This window comes from Aspergillus ochraceoroseus (assembly GCF_002846915.1).
Source record: "Aspergillus ochraceoroseus IBT 24754 chromosome Unknown P175scaffold_9, whole genome shotgun sequence".
Taxonomy (NCBI): domain Eukaryota; kingdom Fungi; phylum Ascomycota; class Eurotiomycetes; order Eurotiales; family Aspergillaceae; genus Aspergillus; species Aspergillus ochraceoroseus.
Window position 1 is genome coordinate 717,100 of NW_024468484.1, and position 17,179 is coordinate 734,278.

The window sequence follows — 17,179 nt, forward strand, 5'->3', positions numbered from 1 at the left end:
CTACACCAAAGCCATTACCTAGGACCACATGCGGGCGAGGGTACTTTAAGCGAACGTCAGTACCTGTAGTGCCTACCAGGTAGTATACTGAAAATGTCTTCAAGCCTTCTTTTCTGGTCGCGAGCCTTGGCAATATGTGCTAACTCCACTATCTACTGATCAATGACATCACTGTCGTGCCAACTTTCAAGTTGGAATGTAAGGTAGCTTTTTGTATAAATGCACATGACACCGTTTCCAAAAACCTTCTCTGGATGTTCTGTTCTCCTCGGTATAACTTGAATTTCGTGCACCCTGGTTTAACTGTCCATATCTCCTCTGATTCTGTAAGTGTCCCGGCATGTCATCCTTGAGGCAGTTCACGAACTTTGTTTACTGATGAAATCTACAATCTAGTTATTTGACGCAGACCTGATCCTCCTCGGAAATCTACAACATGTCTTACGCTGAAGCCGCTGCAAAAGGGCCCAAGCAATCTCCGGATGAGGTACGCTTTTGCACCCCCTTCGTAATAAAAAGCTTCCAGAACCCGCTGAGAACCTGCTAACTCGAACCACAGGCGTAAGTCAAACCCTAGAGCTACTATTTCTCTTATCCTTCTTGCTAACGAACTGGGTCCACTACAGCCGCGCCCCCCAAGTCGACCGAGTCTACAAGGACGAGTCCGAAAGTACCGCCTCCCTGATTGACGTTGACTCTCCGCACGTTACAGCAGTGGACTCCAATTTCCGGGAACAGGAAGTCAAAACTACTACTCAGGCTGAACGTATAGAAAGAGAGGAAGCAGAGGCCCAAAAAGCCCGGGTGAAGAAGCAGAAGCCGAAGTCGAAGGCCACCTCGAGCGTGAGTCGCAACAAGGGCAACCCCGTTTTTGTTGGAAATGCTGCTCTCCTGGCGCTTGTAGGTGCAGGGCTTGGGTTTGGTGCGTACAGAAAGCACGTCGAGGGCCAGCTGTCGTGGCAGGTTGTTGGTCTTTGGACAGGAGCTGTCGGTGCCTTTGGTGCAGTCGACTATTTTGTCAGCAAGTGAGCTTTTCCGGTTTCTGATTTTAGGATCTGATAGATTGATAGATTCTTACTGACACTGTTTTCTTTAGATGGCTTCTCCAGAACAAGTATCCCCCTAAATAAGGCGCTGGATAGTCCCAGTCGATCTTTGTTTCAGATACTTCATACATCCTTTTGCCTTGATGTCGGAGTGTATGGATATATAGTGTTGGGCGCTTTGGTGCACTTCTAGTTTTTTTGATGCCATTTATTAACTCTCAAATCATCCAGATGTTTCAGAAATCTATGATATTTAACCTTCAAGTGAATAGTCCCGTGTTAGTACCTGATTTGCAGCACTAGACACAATATCATTAAATAATATATGAAAGTCCCCCTCAAACACCCGTGGTATGACCCGTACACCGTGCTGAGTTCTACGCGCGCTGGCGGTTCGGAAGAACTATGGCCCGCAGGGCCATCTTTTCCATGCTATAGAACCTGGGGATGTTGGTTAACCTGTTAGCTATAGAGATTCCTATATTATCTATTTTTATAAGCTATTACCATGCTAATATTACCATGCTAATACCTACTTGAATGCCTACTTGAATGCTTACTTGAATGCCTGCTAATACTTGCTTTAATACTTACTTGAATGCCTACTTAAATGCCTACTTGAATGCCTACTTGAATGCCTACTTGAATGCCTACTTGAACTTGCTTTAATACCTACTTTAGTGCCTGCTTTAATACCTGCTTTAATATTTACTAATATTTGCTTTAATATCTATATAGGTTTTAGTTAATACCTGCTTCAATACCTGCTTCAATACCTGCTAATACCTCCTTTAATATCTACTTTAATACCTATTTTAATTCTAACTTCTATACTTGCATTAATATAGTAGCTATTATACTAATATGCAAGCCGCCGAGCGTAGTGAGGATTTGAGGCTAGTTATTGATAAAGGTGAAAGCACGGAGCTCTTTTGAAATTTATCTTATTGCAGGGATATTCGATGAATCTACCGTTGGTGTAAAATACTACTACCTCCCGTGGTATCCTCTGCTTTCAGAAGTTACCTAAGGTTTGCGGGTAGTAGCACAGGGATAAGGACGTATTGGTCCTCGTAGCAGATCTGTATAATACCTGACCCTGCAAACCCCGAGAGTGTTTATTCCACATGGACACTCTGGCTTCCTTCGTTGCTCCCTCTCCTGGGAGGATTGGTTCCCGTTCTTCGGCACATGATACCATAATAATTATGGGAACCCATTTTGAGGTTTACCATCAGGTCCTTTAGATATGTATTTGCCGATGAGCAACGCCAAATATATAGTGTGGGTTTGACGTGAGTGAAATCCTTCTGTGACCCCCTCATTCGAGATTTCAAAGCATGATGAAGTAGAATACATTCAATCTGATGGTAATTTCTCCCACAAATAATAAAAGGAGCAGGCAGGTATGAGCTAGAAGATACTCGAGGCCGAGAATTAAGACTTGCACGATAGGAGTTGTTTGGTGAGTACTGGAAATAAAGGCGGTCGGCGATGTCAGAATTGTGGCCACCGCAAGAGACATGTGTGGCCTATCATTATAATTAGCATCATTTGGACGCTGTTGGATACTACTTGCCGAGCATCTACTTCGAACACGTCGCTGATCTGATCTCTAGACGCCGATTAATTATTGGGATGAGTTTCTCAGCCAAAAGTTTTCAATCACGGTTTCTTTAGCAGTCACTGCATCGTTCTTTGTGATATACATCCATCTTCAAACACCCCCCCAACCTTGGAATACCACGCCTAGCTCCTCAAAAGATGGTGTGTTGTTCTTATTTGGAAAGAAAAATTTGACGTATAACTGACTGGAAATTTGAATGTACCTTCTATAGAATTCCCTTTTCAACTCTGCTCTCAAGCAATCCTCGGCTATCCGCCGCGATTTGGACACCTTCTCACAGTCACCGGCGACATCCTCTGCAGCGCTGCAAGGTGTGTCTCTACCTTCATGACCGAGTTCTTATTATATGTACATGGCTTTCAGGCATGAACGATACTTACATGCCCTGCAGGTCAAATCGCAGCATCCCTAGCGTCATTATCACGCACAATCGATGACTACTCTGCGCTATCTAAACGAGAATTGATCCCGGAGAAGCAAGAAAAAGCGTTTGAGAGAGTCAAGAATTTCAGAGCAGAGCTTCAAGACTACCGAAACCATTTTGATCAACTACGGAAGGAGAGAGAGAGCGCGGTAAGCTTGATACTCCCCCATTCCTAACCTTTCTACATCCCACTCAGACAATCTAACCAATTCCGTTTCTTTGGCACATAGCAATCTGTGACGAATCGCAACGAACTTCTTGGTCGACGTCCACACCACACATCTACACCCGAAAACCCATATGCTCAACCCTCAGCTTCGCATGCCTCCCCATTTGCGCCTTCTTCATCTCGGCCGGGGGCCGGCTTCGGAGGTCCATCTGCAGATTATAACCGAGAGACGCATGCGCTTCGGGAGCAGTCTTTCATAGGATCTACGCATTCTCAGATCGATGATTTCATCGATCGCGGTCGGGCCGTACTTGCGGATCTTGGACAGCAGCGCGAAGTACTCAAAGGAACACAGCGTCGCCTATATAGTGTTGCGAACACGCTAGGAGTAAGCGGGGAGACGATTCGGAAGGTCGAACGACGAGCGAAGCAGGATAAGTGGATTTTCTGGGGTGGAGTTATTCTCTTCTTTCTCTTCTGCTGGACTGTGTTGCACTTTTTGAGGTAGCGTTAGGGCAGTTTTATTTCGTAGGGGTTACTCATTATCTGTACTAGCAGCAATTTGCTTCTGCTCTTGTGTATTGTTGACATTGCTCGAGTTGGTTACCAGCGCAGGCGTTCAGTTGGATTGCTTTGGCCATGATATCACCTTTACTTTTTGTTCCCATCAAGAAATGGAAGGATGTATGTATAGTTTCCATACCAGATTCCAAATTAAAGTATTTCATATGTGAGAAAATCATCCATGCATTTTGCCAGAAACAAAACTAGGTTGTACCTAAAACACGCAAAAGAGTAATAACCCGGTCCAAGTGAGGTGAGGTTCCGTTGGCTGCCGTGGAGATCGGAAACGGAGCGATTTAACCGCTCCCAAGCCCTTTTTCCTTCTCACCGGCAACAAACGGCTTTTCTCTTTCTTCTCTCTTCTCTTCCTTTTGTCTTCTTCCTGTCCATCCCAATTGTCTTTTGTTCTTTGTCCCCTTCTTTATCTCGTTCAGATAGAATTATTTATCTGTCTACTATACATCAGATATCATGTTTGCTCGTCAGTCTTTCGGTGTCCTCCAGAAGCGTGCCTTCTCGGCTTCTGCTAGCCAGGTGTGTGCACCTTCACCAGCTCTTTTGCGTTTCTGGCTTCATGCCTCGGAGGTTTCTCTCCCCAAACCTCAGCAGTGTACTGACCCTCTGTTGTCGCAATCCATAGGCTTCCAAGGTCACTGTCCTTGGTGCTGCTGGTGGCATTGGACAGCCTCTGTCCCTTCTCCTGAAGCTCAACCCCCGTGTCTCGGAGCTCGCTCTTTACGATATCCGCGGTGGCCCTGGTATGTCTCAATAGAAGTCGCTTCATATGCGGCGAACTGGACTAATTCGAAAAAATTGTATAGGTGTTGCTGCTGATCTCAGCCACATCAACACTAACAGCACCGTCACTGGCTATGATCCTACCCCCTCCGGCCTTCGTGCTGCCCTCAAGGACTCCGAGATCGTCCTCATTCCTGCCGGTGTTCCCCGCAAGCCCGGCATGACCCGTGATGGTATGGTGGCATCTTCGACTTGTTGACACTATGTTGAGATGGGAACTGATCGCTTCATAGACCTCTTTAACACCAACGCCTCCATCGTCCGCGACCTTGCCAAGGCTGCCGCTGAGGCTTCCCCCGAGGCCAACATCCTCGTCATCTCCAACCCCGTATGGATCCACCTTGCGCGCAAAAAAAAAAAAAAAAAAAAAAGAGGGGATCGTAGCTAATTTTATCTTTAGGTCAACTCTACCGTCCCTATTGTGTCTGAGGTTTTCAAGGCTGCTGGTGTCTATAACCCCAAGCGCCTCTTCGGTGTCACCACCCTCGATGTTGTCCGTGCCTCTCGCTTCATCTCCCAGGTCCAGAAGACCAACCCCTCTGGCGAGGCTGTTCCCGTTGTTGGTGGACACTCTGGCGTGACCATCGTTCCTCTGCTCTCCCAGTCCAACCACCCCCAGATTGAGGGTGCCACTCGCGACGCTCTGGTCAACCGCATCCAGTTCGGTGGTGACGAGGTCGTCAAGGCCAAGGACGGTGCTGGTTCCGCCACTCTCTCCATGGCCATGGCTGGTGCTCGCTTCGCTGAGTCCCTCCTCCGCGCTGCCCAGGGTGAGAAGGGTGTCATTGAGCCCACCTTCGTCGACAGCCCTCTGTACAAGGACCAGGGCATCGAGTTCTTCGCATCCAGGGTCGAGCTCGGCCCCAACGGTGTTGAGAAGATCCACCCCGTCGGTGAGATCAACACCTACGAGCAGGGTCTCCTCGAGGCCTGCCTCGGCGACCTCAAGAAGAACATCAAGAAGGGTATGTTAATATGCGTAGATCTGTCAACATTAAATCATTGACTAATTTTTGTTTTAGGTGTCGACTTTGTTAAGGCCAACCCTTAAATGCAGTTCAAACGTGAAAGCTTTGCGGCGGTGTTCCTCCCTGTATAACAGTCCTTAGTCATTGACCTATTTACCCCCCGTATACACTTCCCATTTCACATCGACTACTACTACATCGGAGGAGCGCAGCTATTATGGTGGAAGCCACGGCTTCAAGGGAAATCGGTGATCGGGAGATGAGATGACATGTATTTCCTACAACCGAATATGGAATCCAAATCGTAATTACGACTTATGAGAAGAGAGTCCAATGCGTAATCTTTGCAATTAGAAAAAGCCGGATTTAGTAGTCGTACCTTGTAAGGTTACGTCCAGTGGGACGAACTGAACCCGGAATGATGCGCTCCACATTACCCAAATTCGTAATTTCCAGCCACTCCATTCCGTACTAAGGCCGATGATGGGTTGACCGATCAAAAGCCGAAGCCACTTGTCCCGCGCCTTTCCTTTTCATACAGTACGTACCATATTCTGTACGGAGTAGACAGGAAGACTTCGGGAGCGTTAAGCACAAAAGGAGGAATTATACTTTGTACTGTACGGAGTTGGCGGTTGGCGGTATTTCCTCGGTAGGTTGCTGGTTCTGTACCAGGTAAGGTTATAATGCAATTAAGGACGAATAAATCTCCATCGCCTCTATGGTCTAGTTGGTTATGACGCAAGTCTCATACTTTGATATGACAATCCTGATAACAGGATTGACTGTTTGTGACATCTTGAGGTCCCCAGTTCGATCCTGGGTGGGGGCATTTCCTTTTTTTCTTTTTCTTTCTTTTTCTTCGCCCTTTCCTTTCTTTTTTGTTTATTAAATTGTGGATATTAATTACCTCCCGCACATAGCTCGGAACTGGCGGGACAGGGATGGGAGCTTTCTTACGAACAAGGAAGGCCAAAACACGCCTTGCGTCAGGCAGCCCGTCAAGACCTCGGAAGCTCTGACGTATGTATGACAGCTGAAATAGGAATAGACAACAATCCAGAGTAAGAAAAGGACGCAATCGAGTACACCAATTAATTGTGTTCCTAATCTATCTGATCATGCCAATACCGCATCACAGAAACACTCTCATCATCAAGCGACTCTCCTGCTTCTTGAGAGTATTCGATCTTACGCAGTTGGTCGTCTCCCACGAGTTGTGCAAGCGTGTCCACATAGCCATTGGTTGTTAAACATATCTTTGTCGTTCGCGGTCGAGGATGCTCCGTATCTTTGGCAAGTAATTCGAATCCTCTACCTGATCTTGAAGGAACGACGCTACTGTGCATGCTGGTGATTCCATGAAGCATTCTGAGTAACGTCTTCGTGTACTCCCTGTTACCTCGATCCTCGAGAGCCTCAATGCCGCTGATAACACAGTGTAGATAAGGCGGGCTCACGCACCGCAAATCACAGAGCAATTGAAGAATATCGTCAAAAGAGACTGAATCTAGTAAAACTTTTTCGAATCGTGCCTGCGAGAAATCTAGTCGGCTATCGACAACGTCCGGCATCACCAGAACCATCTGGACGAGCAATGATTTTAGCATGGCCATTAGTTCTTGCTCCTGATCGAATACTTTGCTTTTGGAGAACTCCTCTATTCGCAGATCGCAGAAGTATGATACAGACGGGATCTTCTGTTGATTGCAGAGTGCCACCAGACACACCGCGGTCAAGGTGTTTAGACTAGGACATGACACATCATGTGGGCCTTGAATCCAAAGACTTTCGTCTTCATTTGACCTAATCCAGGTGGTGATGTTGTTTTTGACCCGAATGTTAATCATGGCCTGGGAGGCTTGGGATGTAGTGGCCGTCACTATCTTCATGTCTTGCCCATACTTATCTGCCAGCGGGTTAAGCAGTTTTACAATCTCATTTTTGATGTAGCGATGGCCCGCATTATGTTCTCGTTCCCCTATATCCGAGGGTTCCTCGTTGTGTTTGCTATGGATGCGTGAACCAGGACTGACTACGGACATCGATAGTGGGACTGCTGAGTTTGTGATGGCCAACATCGATGTCGAAGTCGAAGTTGGTAGCGAAGTATCTTTCACTTCAGCAAGCCCGACCATAGGAAGACCACCAAGGCGCTGGTCGAGAAGCCGCTGGACATCAGCTCCAAGCTCCATCATTAAGTTCCGCTGATCCACAACTGTGTTTTCTTGATCGCGATACATTTTTCGGAATCCAGCCTCGATTTCGCCTAATTTTTGACTCACGCCTTTTCTGAAATCCAAATCTATATACCGCTGCATCCTTTGCTCGATTGCTCGCATTCGGGTTCGCTTCTCGTTGAATAATTTATCAAATGCGTTTCCGTCGAAGCTAGTTAGAAACCTATGCAAACCAAAGACAAAACAAGGGTCAGTAGGTCTATTTAAAGGGCGGGACATGCTCTTTATTAAGATGGCACTGCATAGAACCAAAATAACAGACAAAGGGCTTTAATACAGGGAGTGATAAAGCGAATTGATTTACCCTCACCTTTTCCAGGAAGATTTAGACCATTTGCTGAATATTTCGGTCAAGAACTCGAATACAACCACATAGAGCTCTCGAACATAGCGATATATCTTCTTGGGATTGCCGCTATCCTGCACGAGTCTAGACCAGTAAGCAATATCCTCACTCAGTTCCTCCAGGCTGTTTGCAACTCCATTTGCTATTTCTTGGTGATTCATGGAGGCCTATGTTGGGTTAATCTTTATCTTCACAAATATTACCCCGAAGAGGATACTGACCTGGGCAATAGCAGTCAAAGAACCCGACAATAAGCTTACGTACTTGTCATTGGTAGGGATTATAGAGAGTAAAGCTTTGTGATCATTCATGTTATCACACAGTTTTGCAAATGTCTTTTTTATCCTTCCAAAATTCTTTGTGTCCTTGTCCTCGTCCCAAGTCTTCGATGCCGCTTCTATCGTTTGAAACAAGTATCGAAGACTGGGGATCTGGCTGGTCATTTCTTGAGATTTCTCGTCAGGTAATTGCTTGCAGAATTTGTTCCATGAAGCGTAGAGCTTTTGGCTTTGTTTTAATAGAAGCACCTCGTCGTCAGGAACCGAGCTACAATATCGTTAGTTGTTATTGATATTCGGGTAAAGCGGATTACCACATACTCTATGGCCATTTCATGTGCCTCCTGGAGAAATAGGTTCCATTGATCTCGTAAGGAGAGAGGTTCCTCCTCCCGGTATCTCTCCACAGCCATCTTTGCAGCCAGGCCTCGGTTTAGGGTATCCGCAGCCCCCTTTTCCTGAGGATCATCATTGAAGCTCGATACAAGCCAGTTGCTTGTCCCAGGCTCATCACTTGTACAGGCTGCCATTTCTATTTCTACCAGTGATATATGAAAGAAGATCCCAGCAGGACCTACTGTATGACGGTTGGAAATCAGGCCAGGATTTGCTCAGCTCGATTAGAGAGCTACTCCGTATGTCCGTCCCTGGTGCATTTCTCTCTAACAAGCCTCATTTTACCTACAGGAATCTGGCAGTTTGCCTGTAGTAGCGATTCAGGTAGTTCGCACACAAGTACGCCATATTGTCATTCTTTTGGGGTATGTCAAGTGCTTCGCCCCTCTTTTGTCTCTCTTTCTAACACCCATACGCGCCCGACCCCGCTTTACGAAGAGAAATAATCCTGGATGATCTTGGGATTTCTCGGTGGCTCTTTCCATACTGTGATATGATTTGTACAGGTAAGTCCGTCTATACTAGACAGTGGGACGGATAATCCCACGCCAAAGGCTGAGGAATATCGGGAAAGAGGGACAGCAGCCTACCAGTAGGTTAGCCCGCAGAAATCTCCAACGAGGCTGAATATGTTCGAAAACACCCTTGGCCATTAATTCCTGCTCGTGAGGCTAGGTTGCAAATTCTATACCAAAAAATCAACGCAAGCTGAGCAATAGGCAGCTCGTTCTCATATGCACATCAACCTACCTTGCTCTTTAATTGCAAGGCAAACTTATAATGACTAGGCTAAAATAAGCTGGTGCTATTTTAGGTGTCTTATATGACTATGAAGTTCATAAGCCATGGGTGCCACCGATTGGTGGCTTCCTTCGTGGTCCAGCAGCCTGCAACGTACCCTGACCTCTGGCGCTTCGGAGAGTACTAATATGGGCCAATTTCCCTCCTCCATGAAACGGATATTGCTCCAAAAAACTAGTTACGGCCATGGAGTCTGAATTTCCACAAGGCGGGCAGCCACCAGAAACACCGAGGACCACTTTACCGCCACAGTCCGATCGTGAGCCCTTGATTACGACCGAGAGCCCACCACCATCTCCTCCCTCAAGAGAGCGTACTAGACGAAGCAAAGAAAATCTAGCGCGACGGGGGAAAAACGAACGAGAATATTCCTCTGCATCATCTGAATCCACAGACCCAGATTCTGACGACTCGACCTGGAATACCCCAAGGATCATTAAGAATCGAATAAGAGAGCCGAGTACAGTGCGGGATTCCTTTTCCTATCGTACGCCTAGACACGTTATTCGTCGGCTATACGAGGAAAGACAGCAGTATAGCCAGGACTGTAATCCTCCTGTTATCTGGGAAGCTAGGATTTACAGGGCTCGGCATGGGAAGCAATCTTCAAGAGATGAACCTAGGGCTATTTACTACGATGACCGCCCTCTGGAATATAAGTTGCAACCATTATCTGGGGATTCTGAACTTATGAATTCAGACAAAAAGAACGTTGGGGAGCAACAGAATCACGTCAGCTGGACCGGCGCTGTTTTTGAAGTGTGTTTTCGTGCCTTAGAGCATCCATTACCTCGATCAATCTACGTACATCATCCTCGTTCCGACGCCGCGAAACCATCTGGAAATACAGGCAAGGCGAACCCACCGGCCAAAGAGAATGCCGATAGTTCCCTCGTATTCAATCGTGTGTCAGAGATGGGGATCAGGATTAAATCACCCTTTCTCTATTGCATACTTTCAGATATTGTAGGGTACTATCCGTCATTTTACATGGAGCTACCGGCTGCCAATTTACTCAAGCTTTTCTTAAAAAGGGGCTCTGAAGTCAATTCAAACTTCGCAATCTATGAGCCGTATGCGGTGCTAATGCACCACTTCCTCGAGATAGAAGCGACTGCCAACAACATTCAACCCAGACAGAAGATGGATCAGGAATCCGAACGGGAGCAAGATGACCCGCAAGTCTCTAGGCTCAAAATAGAGCATCTTAAACGCCTCTACGACTTTTTAAACCCCCAATATCAAGCCCAAATCCTACCCCTCCAAGAACAGCTCAAGACCACTGCACCTCGAATCGCATTTGATATGCTCTGGTGGATTTACAGACCCGGAACAACAGTTTATTACCGTACCCCCAGAGTGGTGTATGCCTGTGTTATTTCTAATATTAGGAGTAACCTTGATGATCGCGACTATAGGGACTACGATGGAGTCCAGGCTACCGAAAATATCGTGAATCTCTGGGTTCTTGACTTATGGTACCTTGATAGTGATGGCGTGAAGATTGGTCGCTCGCCAGCAACAAGTAGAATAGAAGCTTTCACAGGACTGAGAGAGATCACAAGCTTAGATATATGTCCCATTGCAGTGTGGGATGCCTTTGACAAGGGAGAGCGCCGAAAGACAATTATGAGGCGTAGTAGTCACCTATTCAAGGCGCTTCAACAGGGATTTCTATTGGCGCGCCATGATGGCCCTGTTTTCAATAGTTCGCGATATGTGAGTGTGTTTATCAGTGCCGCGTTGTTTCAGGACTGACTCTAATGTAAATGCAGTATGCAGGGCCTGTCGTTATTGATCACAGGCGAGGGATATCCAGTACCCAAAGCCAGCCACCATCGATTGGACGGGTGAGGGATTTTTGCCCCCAATTCTGTGGCTATGATGGAATCATTGTCAATGAATCCACAAACCTAAACGATGATCCTGGGATAAATACCGAACTCTTCTCCGAAAACCTTCCAGGTCGGCAGCAAGCTCTACTCGCCAATGAGCCGAGAAGGTCTTCTTCTCGGGAGGCTTTCCATGGAACACGTGGGTCGGAGCCTGCCGTTCTTTCTGAATATACAAATGTGAATGCTAACACCTTAAACGTTGGCCACGAAGGTAAAGAATACGTGAAGGAACTGGATGATCATCAACTTTTGCTCCTTTCCCCCATTGCCTGGGCGTTCGCGTTGAAGACAAAACAGTGGTGTACGAGACTCTCGATTTTTTGGCTCTTCTTGAATGCGATGAGGCTGACAACGAATGAACTACAGTGATGATCCAAGCAGACTATGTCTCCGAGATTGTACAATCAGAGGACAGTATTGATAATTTAGTCCTAGGAGAGGATGATCTCAAAACAATTTGTAGGCTCGCCAAACGCCAAAACAACATACAAGAGAGTTGGGCAGCAGACTTTATTGAAGGAAAGGGTACCGGGCAGATAATTCTACTCCATGGGTAAGCTCAGCTGGCACCGATACATTATTTCGCGCCTCCATAGTCAGGAATTGACCATTACTAGTCCCCCGGGAGTTGGCAAGACGTATACCGTCGAAGCCATAGCTGAGTGGCTACATCGTCCATTGCTAGCTCTCAGCATCACTGATATCGGCACCATCGAGACACGCGTAGAAAGCGAGCTGCTTAAATGGTTCTCTTTGGCCGAAGCGTGGAATGCAGTACTCCTAGTTGATGAGGCGGACATCTTCCTCGAGAGAAGACAGAATCGAGACTTAGCTAGAAACGGACTGGTATCTGGTGAGACGCCTGCGTGTAATCACAACCCTCCCCGGTAAGCGCTTGAATTCTGACATTACACTACCAAACAGCATTTCTCAGACGTATGGAATATTTAAAAAACCTTTTATTCCTCACCACGAACCGGGTAGGTCAAATTGACGATGCCTTTATCTCACGAGTTCACGTCGCAATCGGATATAAGGCACTTAGTGGTGAAGACCGAAAGAGAATCTGGAACGGCTTCTTCCGCAAGCTCACAAGGGAGCGACCAGGCAAGATCCAAATTGCTCCAGGAGCGAAGAACTGGGTGCTGGAGATGGCACTCAACGGGACAGCACAACTGAATGGACGAGATATCCGCAATGCACTGCAGACAGCGATAACGCTTGCCGAAACGGAGTGTGAGGAAGATCCGGACTTCGATCCCTCTACAATGGCCATCGCTGTAGATGAGTCGCACTTCCAGCGTGCGCTCGATATTAGCCATAAGTTTTATGAGTATGTGAAGAGTATTCGAAGGGAAGATGAGAGAAAGAGAGCCGCGGGGCGGTGTGATAGAAATGATTATTGGGAGGGAGAGAGTTGAAAAGTAGATATTGTTGAGAATTTACAAGGGCATCATCGAGGGAACATTTTGGCCAGCATCACGCATATAATGCAACTAGGAGAATGTGCACTCCTTATGAGACTCTCTTTCATACACAAGCCATACGAATGAGAAGGTATCTAGTTCATCAATTTTCATTCTTGATTCTAATATCATAAGATAAGTATATCATTTCGTTCATGGTATACATACTAAAACCAGAAAAATCCTCGATTGCCTGTTCATTTAGTCATTCCCGCATCTCAACCTAAACTTTAAAGCCCCCAAGTCAAATACATAGGGCTGTGAAACAAAACCAACCAGATGGAGAAATCAAATCCCCACAAAACGTATTGAAGAATCAGAGGCCAAGAAACAGGGAAAAGAAAAAAAAAAAAAAAGGCAGAAGTGAGAGGTAGAGCGGAGAGGAGATATATGAGTAGAGGGATACATAATGCGGAGCAAAAAAAAAAAAAAAAAAAAAAAAATCAATCAAACCAAACGAAACGAAACAAAGTTGGGACATTCTACAGCAGATGCTGATCAAGTATAGCTTCGCATGGCATCGATGTAACCAGTTCCACCGCGGAGGTCGCGGTCGAATGTTTCGGCAACGTCGAGAACACGTTTAATGTGTTCCATTGACAATGGTGTTTTTTCGTTAACGGCGAGAGCTTGTGCCGTTCGGACGGAGTTTTTAATCTAAAGATATAATCAGTAAGGATGTCATACGGCAGTAAATTAATTAAGCTACAAGGAGAAGTAAAGCAGTAGACGAAAAAAAAAAAAAAAAAAAAAAAAAAAAAAAAAAAAAAAGGGGAGGGAAGGGTTACATACCTGTCGTCCATTGAGATTGTGGCGGGAGAGCATGTCAAAGTCCTTTTCTGTGAAATTGGCAGTCTGTACACCCTCCATGGCTTGGACTTTCTCCAGGAACATTTTCCATACGCTGCGCTTGGCCTTGGTTGTGAGATCACCGTAGCGCAGTGCAACGTGGATTCGGGATTGGAAGGCGTCGTCGAAGGTTTCAACGCGGTTGGTGGTGAGGAATAGAATTCCCTGGAAATACTCGAGGAGTCGGAGAAAGATGCTGACCAGGGCGTTGCGGTGGATGTCTTGGATTGTGCGCTTCTCTAAGAAGATGTCGGCTTCATCGAGGAGAAGAACTGCGCCCCATGAATGGGCGATATCCAGAATCTTGTTCAACTCGGCTTCTAGAGTCCGCGAATCGGTCCCGAGTTCTCCAGCGCTAACCATGTACAAGGGACGCTTCAGAAGCTCGGCGATACCCTCGGCTGTGAGTGTCTTGCCGGTCCCTGGGGGCCCGTGGAGAACGGCCACCAGGCCCTTGCCCTTGCCCTGGATCACATCGTCGATGTTCTGTGCGGCACAGAATGTATGGGACTCGACGAGAGCCTTGACGATGGATTTCTGGTTTTCGGGGAGGACAAGCGAATCAAACGCATCCTCGTTCCAATCGATCTCGCTGATGCCGGAGATACTAAATTCCAACCAGAGTTTCTCGCTGAAGGCAAAGCCTAGGACCACAGGACTGGCGATGAGCAGCTCCTCCTCGGTGAAGTCGCGATCCGAGGGGTCTGCGACTTCATCCATGCTCTCCTTCTGAATTTCGTTGCCGTTTTCGTCTAATTCGACCTCAATGACTCGGGGACGACCCTCTTTGTCGCGAACCACCTTATACTTGACTTGAGGGGTATCTGAATCAAGACGTGTTGCACCGGGTTGATCTGAGTCTGACCCGGACATACAGCAGCACCCATCGTCGCTGCCGTCATTATCAGACCCGCCCAGAAAGTCGGGGTCTTTAGGTCGGACCGTACTGATGGGGTAGTTGGGGTTGATACGCCGGTGGATTGCTGGATCGATCATAACCCGTCCATTGATGTTGACCTTGATGACGGAGCGCTTCTTTTTGTAGAAGGCCATCCCTTTGTGGAAGCGGTAATTCATTCCCCTCATCGCGACAAACTTCTTCCCACGTTCAATGAGCTTGAGCTTGATTTCTTCGGCCTCTCGGTGATACTTCAGAGGATAGCATCCTAAGCTGGTGATCTTGCGGGCCCCCTTGAAAGATTCCACTTCGGCGGCCATGGTCCCCATCCCGAAGGACTTTCCGTCGTATTCGAGATAGCGGCCTTCGATACTGTACCATTGACCTTTCATGAAGGAGGATTCTTTGGTAGCGTACTCAATTTTGAACGCACGTGGCTCATCCTGGTTCCCATATGTGGATGCATATGCGATGGTGTTTGGTTTAAATAAGGCCCATAGAAGATCAAAAGTGATAGTGTTGGCCTCCAGCAGAGGGTAGAGAGTCTTTTTGGTCTCCGAGTAATCTGTATCCAGGTACTTGATAAGGACTTTCAGGTGGTTGGCCTTGAGAGCTGCGGCTTTCCTTGCTTTCTTTTTCTTCTCCGTCTTAGCCTGTTGCCTGAGCTCCTTCATGTACTGGCGGGTTTCCTCGAGATACAAAAAGAGCATATTTGGATCCACAACCGCCGTCTCCTGTACCAAGCTGACCCCCTTGACACCGTCCATGACCTTGCCTAGCGCATCCCGAAGATATTTACTCTTTAGATCCACCACCGTTTCCATGTACTTATTGTCCCAGTCAAACTTGCGGCGTACCGTAAACAGATATTGGTCCCACTCGTTTGCATCCGGATCGTCCACAGTTTCTGTGAGTTTGAAGTTGTGAATCGTATTATCCCATACTAGGCAGCCGAGTCATTGGGTTAGTGTTTGTGGTTCGCGAACATTTGTCTGCGCCTCAGGGGAGAAGAGAAAACGGACGCACATTGATCAACTCGTTTAAATGCCATCTTTGAGCCAGCCTTCTTCTTCCCCTTATGCTTCTGCAAGCCTCCCTTCTGGTTGTCCAACTGAGTTTCGCCGAGACTCTTCCTCCGGCGACTTTTGATACGTTTTCCGTCGGCCTGTTTCGCCTTAAGCTTCTCCTTGGCAAGCGCAAGCGACATTTCCACCATATCCTCATCGTCGTCATCAAACTGCTGGTCCTCGGAGGAGTCCTCCTTGGAAACCAGCATCCTAGCCTTCTTTGCTTTGAGCTTATTGACAAGCTTCCTGAGCTGTTTCTCATCGTACGCGGCATCGTCCTGCGCCGTATCCTCCGCGGCAGATTCTGACTCTGACTCTGTCTGTAACCGCGACTTGGACTTCTTCTTTTTGCTCCGCTTCTGTACCTTTTTCGCCTTGGCCTTTGTCCGCCTCCGCCGGGCATTCCTCCCCAGCTCTGACTCTTCGGAGCTCGACGAGAGGTCTTCATCCTCTGACGCGGATTCACTGGCACTCGAAGCTTCGGAGGAACTGAGCTCGGAGGAACTATCATCGCTGGGGGTTACTACTGAAGATGCCTTGCCAGCTTTGCGAGAGGATTTCTTGGAATCACGATTCCGAGCATTGGGGTCCTGATCCTTTCCCGGATGCTTCTTGCAAGAGGATTTCTTGGGGGCATTTTCCGCGACAGAGACAGAGACAGAGGGCCTCGCCTCCACTTTGACGGTGTTATTGTCTGTCGCGGGCTCTGCTTCGTGCTTGGTATCTGCGGAGGCGGCGGTGGGATTGTTCGAATCAGCCATAGCTTGAGGCGCCGGAGAAGGGACCCGCTGTGGAGCTGTTCTTAGTACTGGCCCCGGGGCTGCGCTTGGATCTCTGTGCGCCTCGTGCTCTGCGGTAGAGTTAGACCCGGGTAGGGGAGAAGCAGTAGACATTATAGATATTTTTTTTTTCCCCCCGCCCACGAGACTATGAGTAGATTCTATTCTCCAGCTGGGAGAGAAGTAGAAGATATAGCTACCGTGAGGTGTAGTTGGAGATCCAGGAAGTGGAGTCAAAGGGAGGAAGCTCTCCCGAAATCAAGGAGACGGGAAGAAAGAAAGACGAAAGAAAAAACGACCAGGAAGGGGGGAGGACAGACGCACTTCAAATACGATTTCTGAGAGGGTTGCCTTGCGTGTAAACAGCAGGCGTGGATTGGTGGATGGGAAGGGAAGAAGAAGTTGTTCTGGCGGTGTGTACAGGAAGGACGATACCTACAAGAAAAGAAAAAGAAGAAGAGCAGAGCAGCAGATGACTCTCCTTTTATGAATTTATTTTAGCTTCTCAAGAATCGTAAATTTGATTGACCATCAGGCTGACACAAGGGTAATGTGATTGATGATATGC

The 17,179-nt window shown here is 47.3% G+C and overlaps 6 protein-coding genes and 1 non-coding gene across 7 annotated transcripts; 5 read left to right on the forward strand and 2 right to left on the reverse strand.

Annotated features, from left to right (window-relative positions):
• Positions 1-245: 245 nt before the first annotated feature.
• P175DRAFT_0504619 (uncharacterized protein) lies at positions 246-1,351 on the forward strand. The gene is made up of 5 exons (XM_040897914.1): positions 246-326; positions 397-487; positions 560-561; positions 627-1,025; positions 1,097-1,351. Exons 2-5 carry the CDS (start codon positions 437-439, stop codon positions 1,128-1,130), a joined length of 486 nt encoding a protein of 161 aa, XP_040749258.1. The 5' UTR covers positions 246-326; positions 397-436; the 3' UTR covers positions 1,131-1,351.
• Positions 1,352-2,502: 1,151 nt separating this feature from the next.
• On the forward strand, positions 2,503-4,035 carry P175DRAFT_0381755 (golgi SNAP receptor complex member 2 family protein). Its single transcript, XM_040892971.1, has 5 exons — positions 2,503-2,511; positions 2,666-2,813; positions 2,885-2,984; positions 3,065-3,246; positions 3,328-4,035. The coding sequence occupies exons 2-5, from the start codon at positions 2,811-2,813 to the stop codon at positions 3,772-3,774; spliced, it is 732 nt and encodes a 243-aa protein (XP_040749259.1). The 5' UTR covers positions 2,503-2,511; positions 2,666-2,810; the 3' UTR covers positions 3,775-4,035.
• On the forward strand, positions 4,026-5,913 carry P175DRAFT_0526384 (malate dehydrogenase). Its single transcript, XM_040899466.1, has 6 exons — positions 4,026-4,364; positions 4,471-4,588; positions 4,652-4,801; positions 4,862-4,956; positions 5,029-5,593; positions 5,651-5,913. The coding sequence occupies exons 1-6, from the start codon at positions 4,302-4,304 to the stop codon at positions 5,677-5,679; spliced, it is 1,020 nt and encodes a 339-aa protein (XP_040749260.1). The 5' UTR covers positions 4,026-4,301; the 3' UTR covers positions 5,680-5,913.
• Positions 5,914-6,311: 398 nt separating this feature from the next.
• P175DRAFT_0t129 lies at positions 6,312-6,428 on the forward strand. Its single transcript has one exon. It is a non-coding gene; the product is annotated as a tRNA-Met (tRNA).
• Positions 6,429-6,702: 274 nt separating this feature from the next.
• Positions 6,703-8,990, reverse strand: P175DRAFT_0535609 (uncharacterized protein; the record flags this gene model as incomplete). The annotated part of the gene is made up of 4 exons (XM_040900237.1): positions 6,703-7,999; positions 8,147-8,349; positions 8,404-8,728; positions 8,782-8,990. The coding sequence occupies 4 exons, from the start codon at positions 8,988-8,990 to the stop codon at positions 6,703-6,705; spliced, it is 2,034 nt and encodes a 677-aa protein (XP_040749261.1).
• An 853-nt stretch (positions 8,991-9,843) lies between these two features.
• Positions 9,844-12,973, forward strand: P175DRAFT_0535610 (ATP-binding protein; the record flags this gene model as incomplete). The annotated part of the gene is made up of 5 exons (XM_040900238.1): positions 9,844-11,376; positions 11,433-11,853; positions 11,919-12,105; positions 12,170-12,405; positions 12,477-12,973. The coding sequence occupies 5 exons, from the start codon at positions 9,844-9,846 to the stop codon at positions 12,971-12,973; spliced, it is 2,874 nt and encodes a 957-aa protein (XP_040749262.1).
• Positions 12,974-13,483: 510 nt separating this feature from the next.
• On the reverse strand, positions 13,484-16,593 carry P175DRAFT_0519006 (ATP-binding protein; the record flags this gene model as incomplete). The annotated part of the gene is made up of 3 exons (XM_040899080.1): positions 13,484-13,675; positions 13,811-15,708; positions 15,792-16,593. The coding sequence occupies 3 exons, from the start codon at positions 16,591-16,593 to the stop codon at positions 13,517-13,519; spliced, it is 2,859 nt and encodes a 952-aa protein (XP_040749263.1). The 3' UTR covers positions 13,484-13,516.
• Positions 16,594-17,179: the final 586 nt, after the last annotated feature.

Excerpts from the sequence above, each read along its gene's own strand:
- P175DRAFT_0504619 (XM_040897914.1), top strand. The coding sequence starts at position 437 with ATGTCTTACGCTGAAGCCGCTGCAAAAGGGCCCAAGCAATCTCCGGAT. Across the intron at positions 1,026-1,096 it reads GTCGACTATTTTGTCAGCAA|ATGGCTTCTCCAGAACAAGT; the intron begins GTGAGCTTTTCC and ends TGTTTTCTTTAG.
- P175DRAFT_0381755 (XM_040892971.1), top strand. Across the intron at positions 2,985-3,064 it reads ATCCTCTGCAGCGCTGCAAG|GTCAAATCGCAGCATCCCTA; the intron begins GTGTGTCTCTAC and ends CATGCCCTGCAG. Across the intron at positions 3,247-3,327 it reads GGAAGGAGAGAGAGAGCGCG|CAATCTGTGACGAATCGCAA; the intron begins GTAAGCTTGATA and ends TTTGGCACATAG.
- P175DRAFT_0526384 (XM_040899466.1), top strand. The coding sequence starts at position 4,302 with ATGTTTGCTCGTCAGTCTTTCGGTGTCCTCCAGAAGCGTGCCTTCTCG. Across the intron at positions 4,365-4,470 it reads TCTCGGCTTCTGCTAGCCAG|GCTTCCAAGGTCACTGTCCT; the intron begins GTGTGTGCACCT and ends CGCAATCCATAG. Across the intron at positions 4,802-4,861 it reads GCCCGGCATGACCCGTGATG|ACCTCTTTAACACCAACGCC; the intron begins GTATGGTGGCAT and ends ATCGCTTCATAG.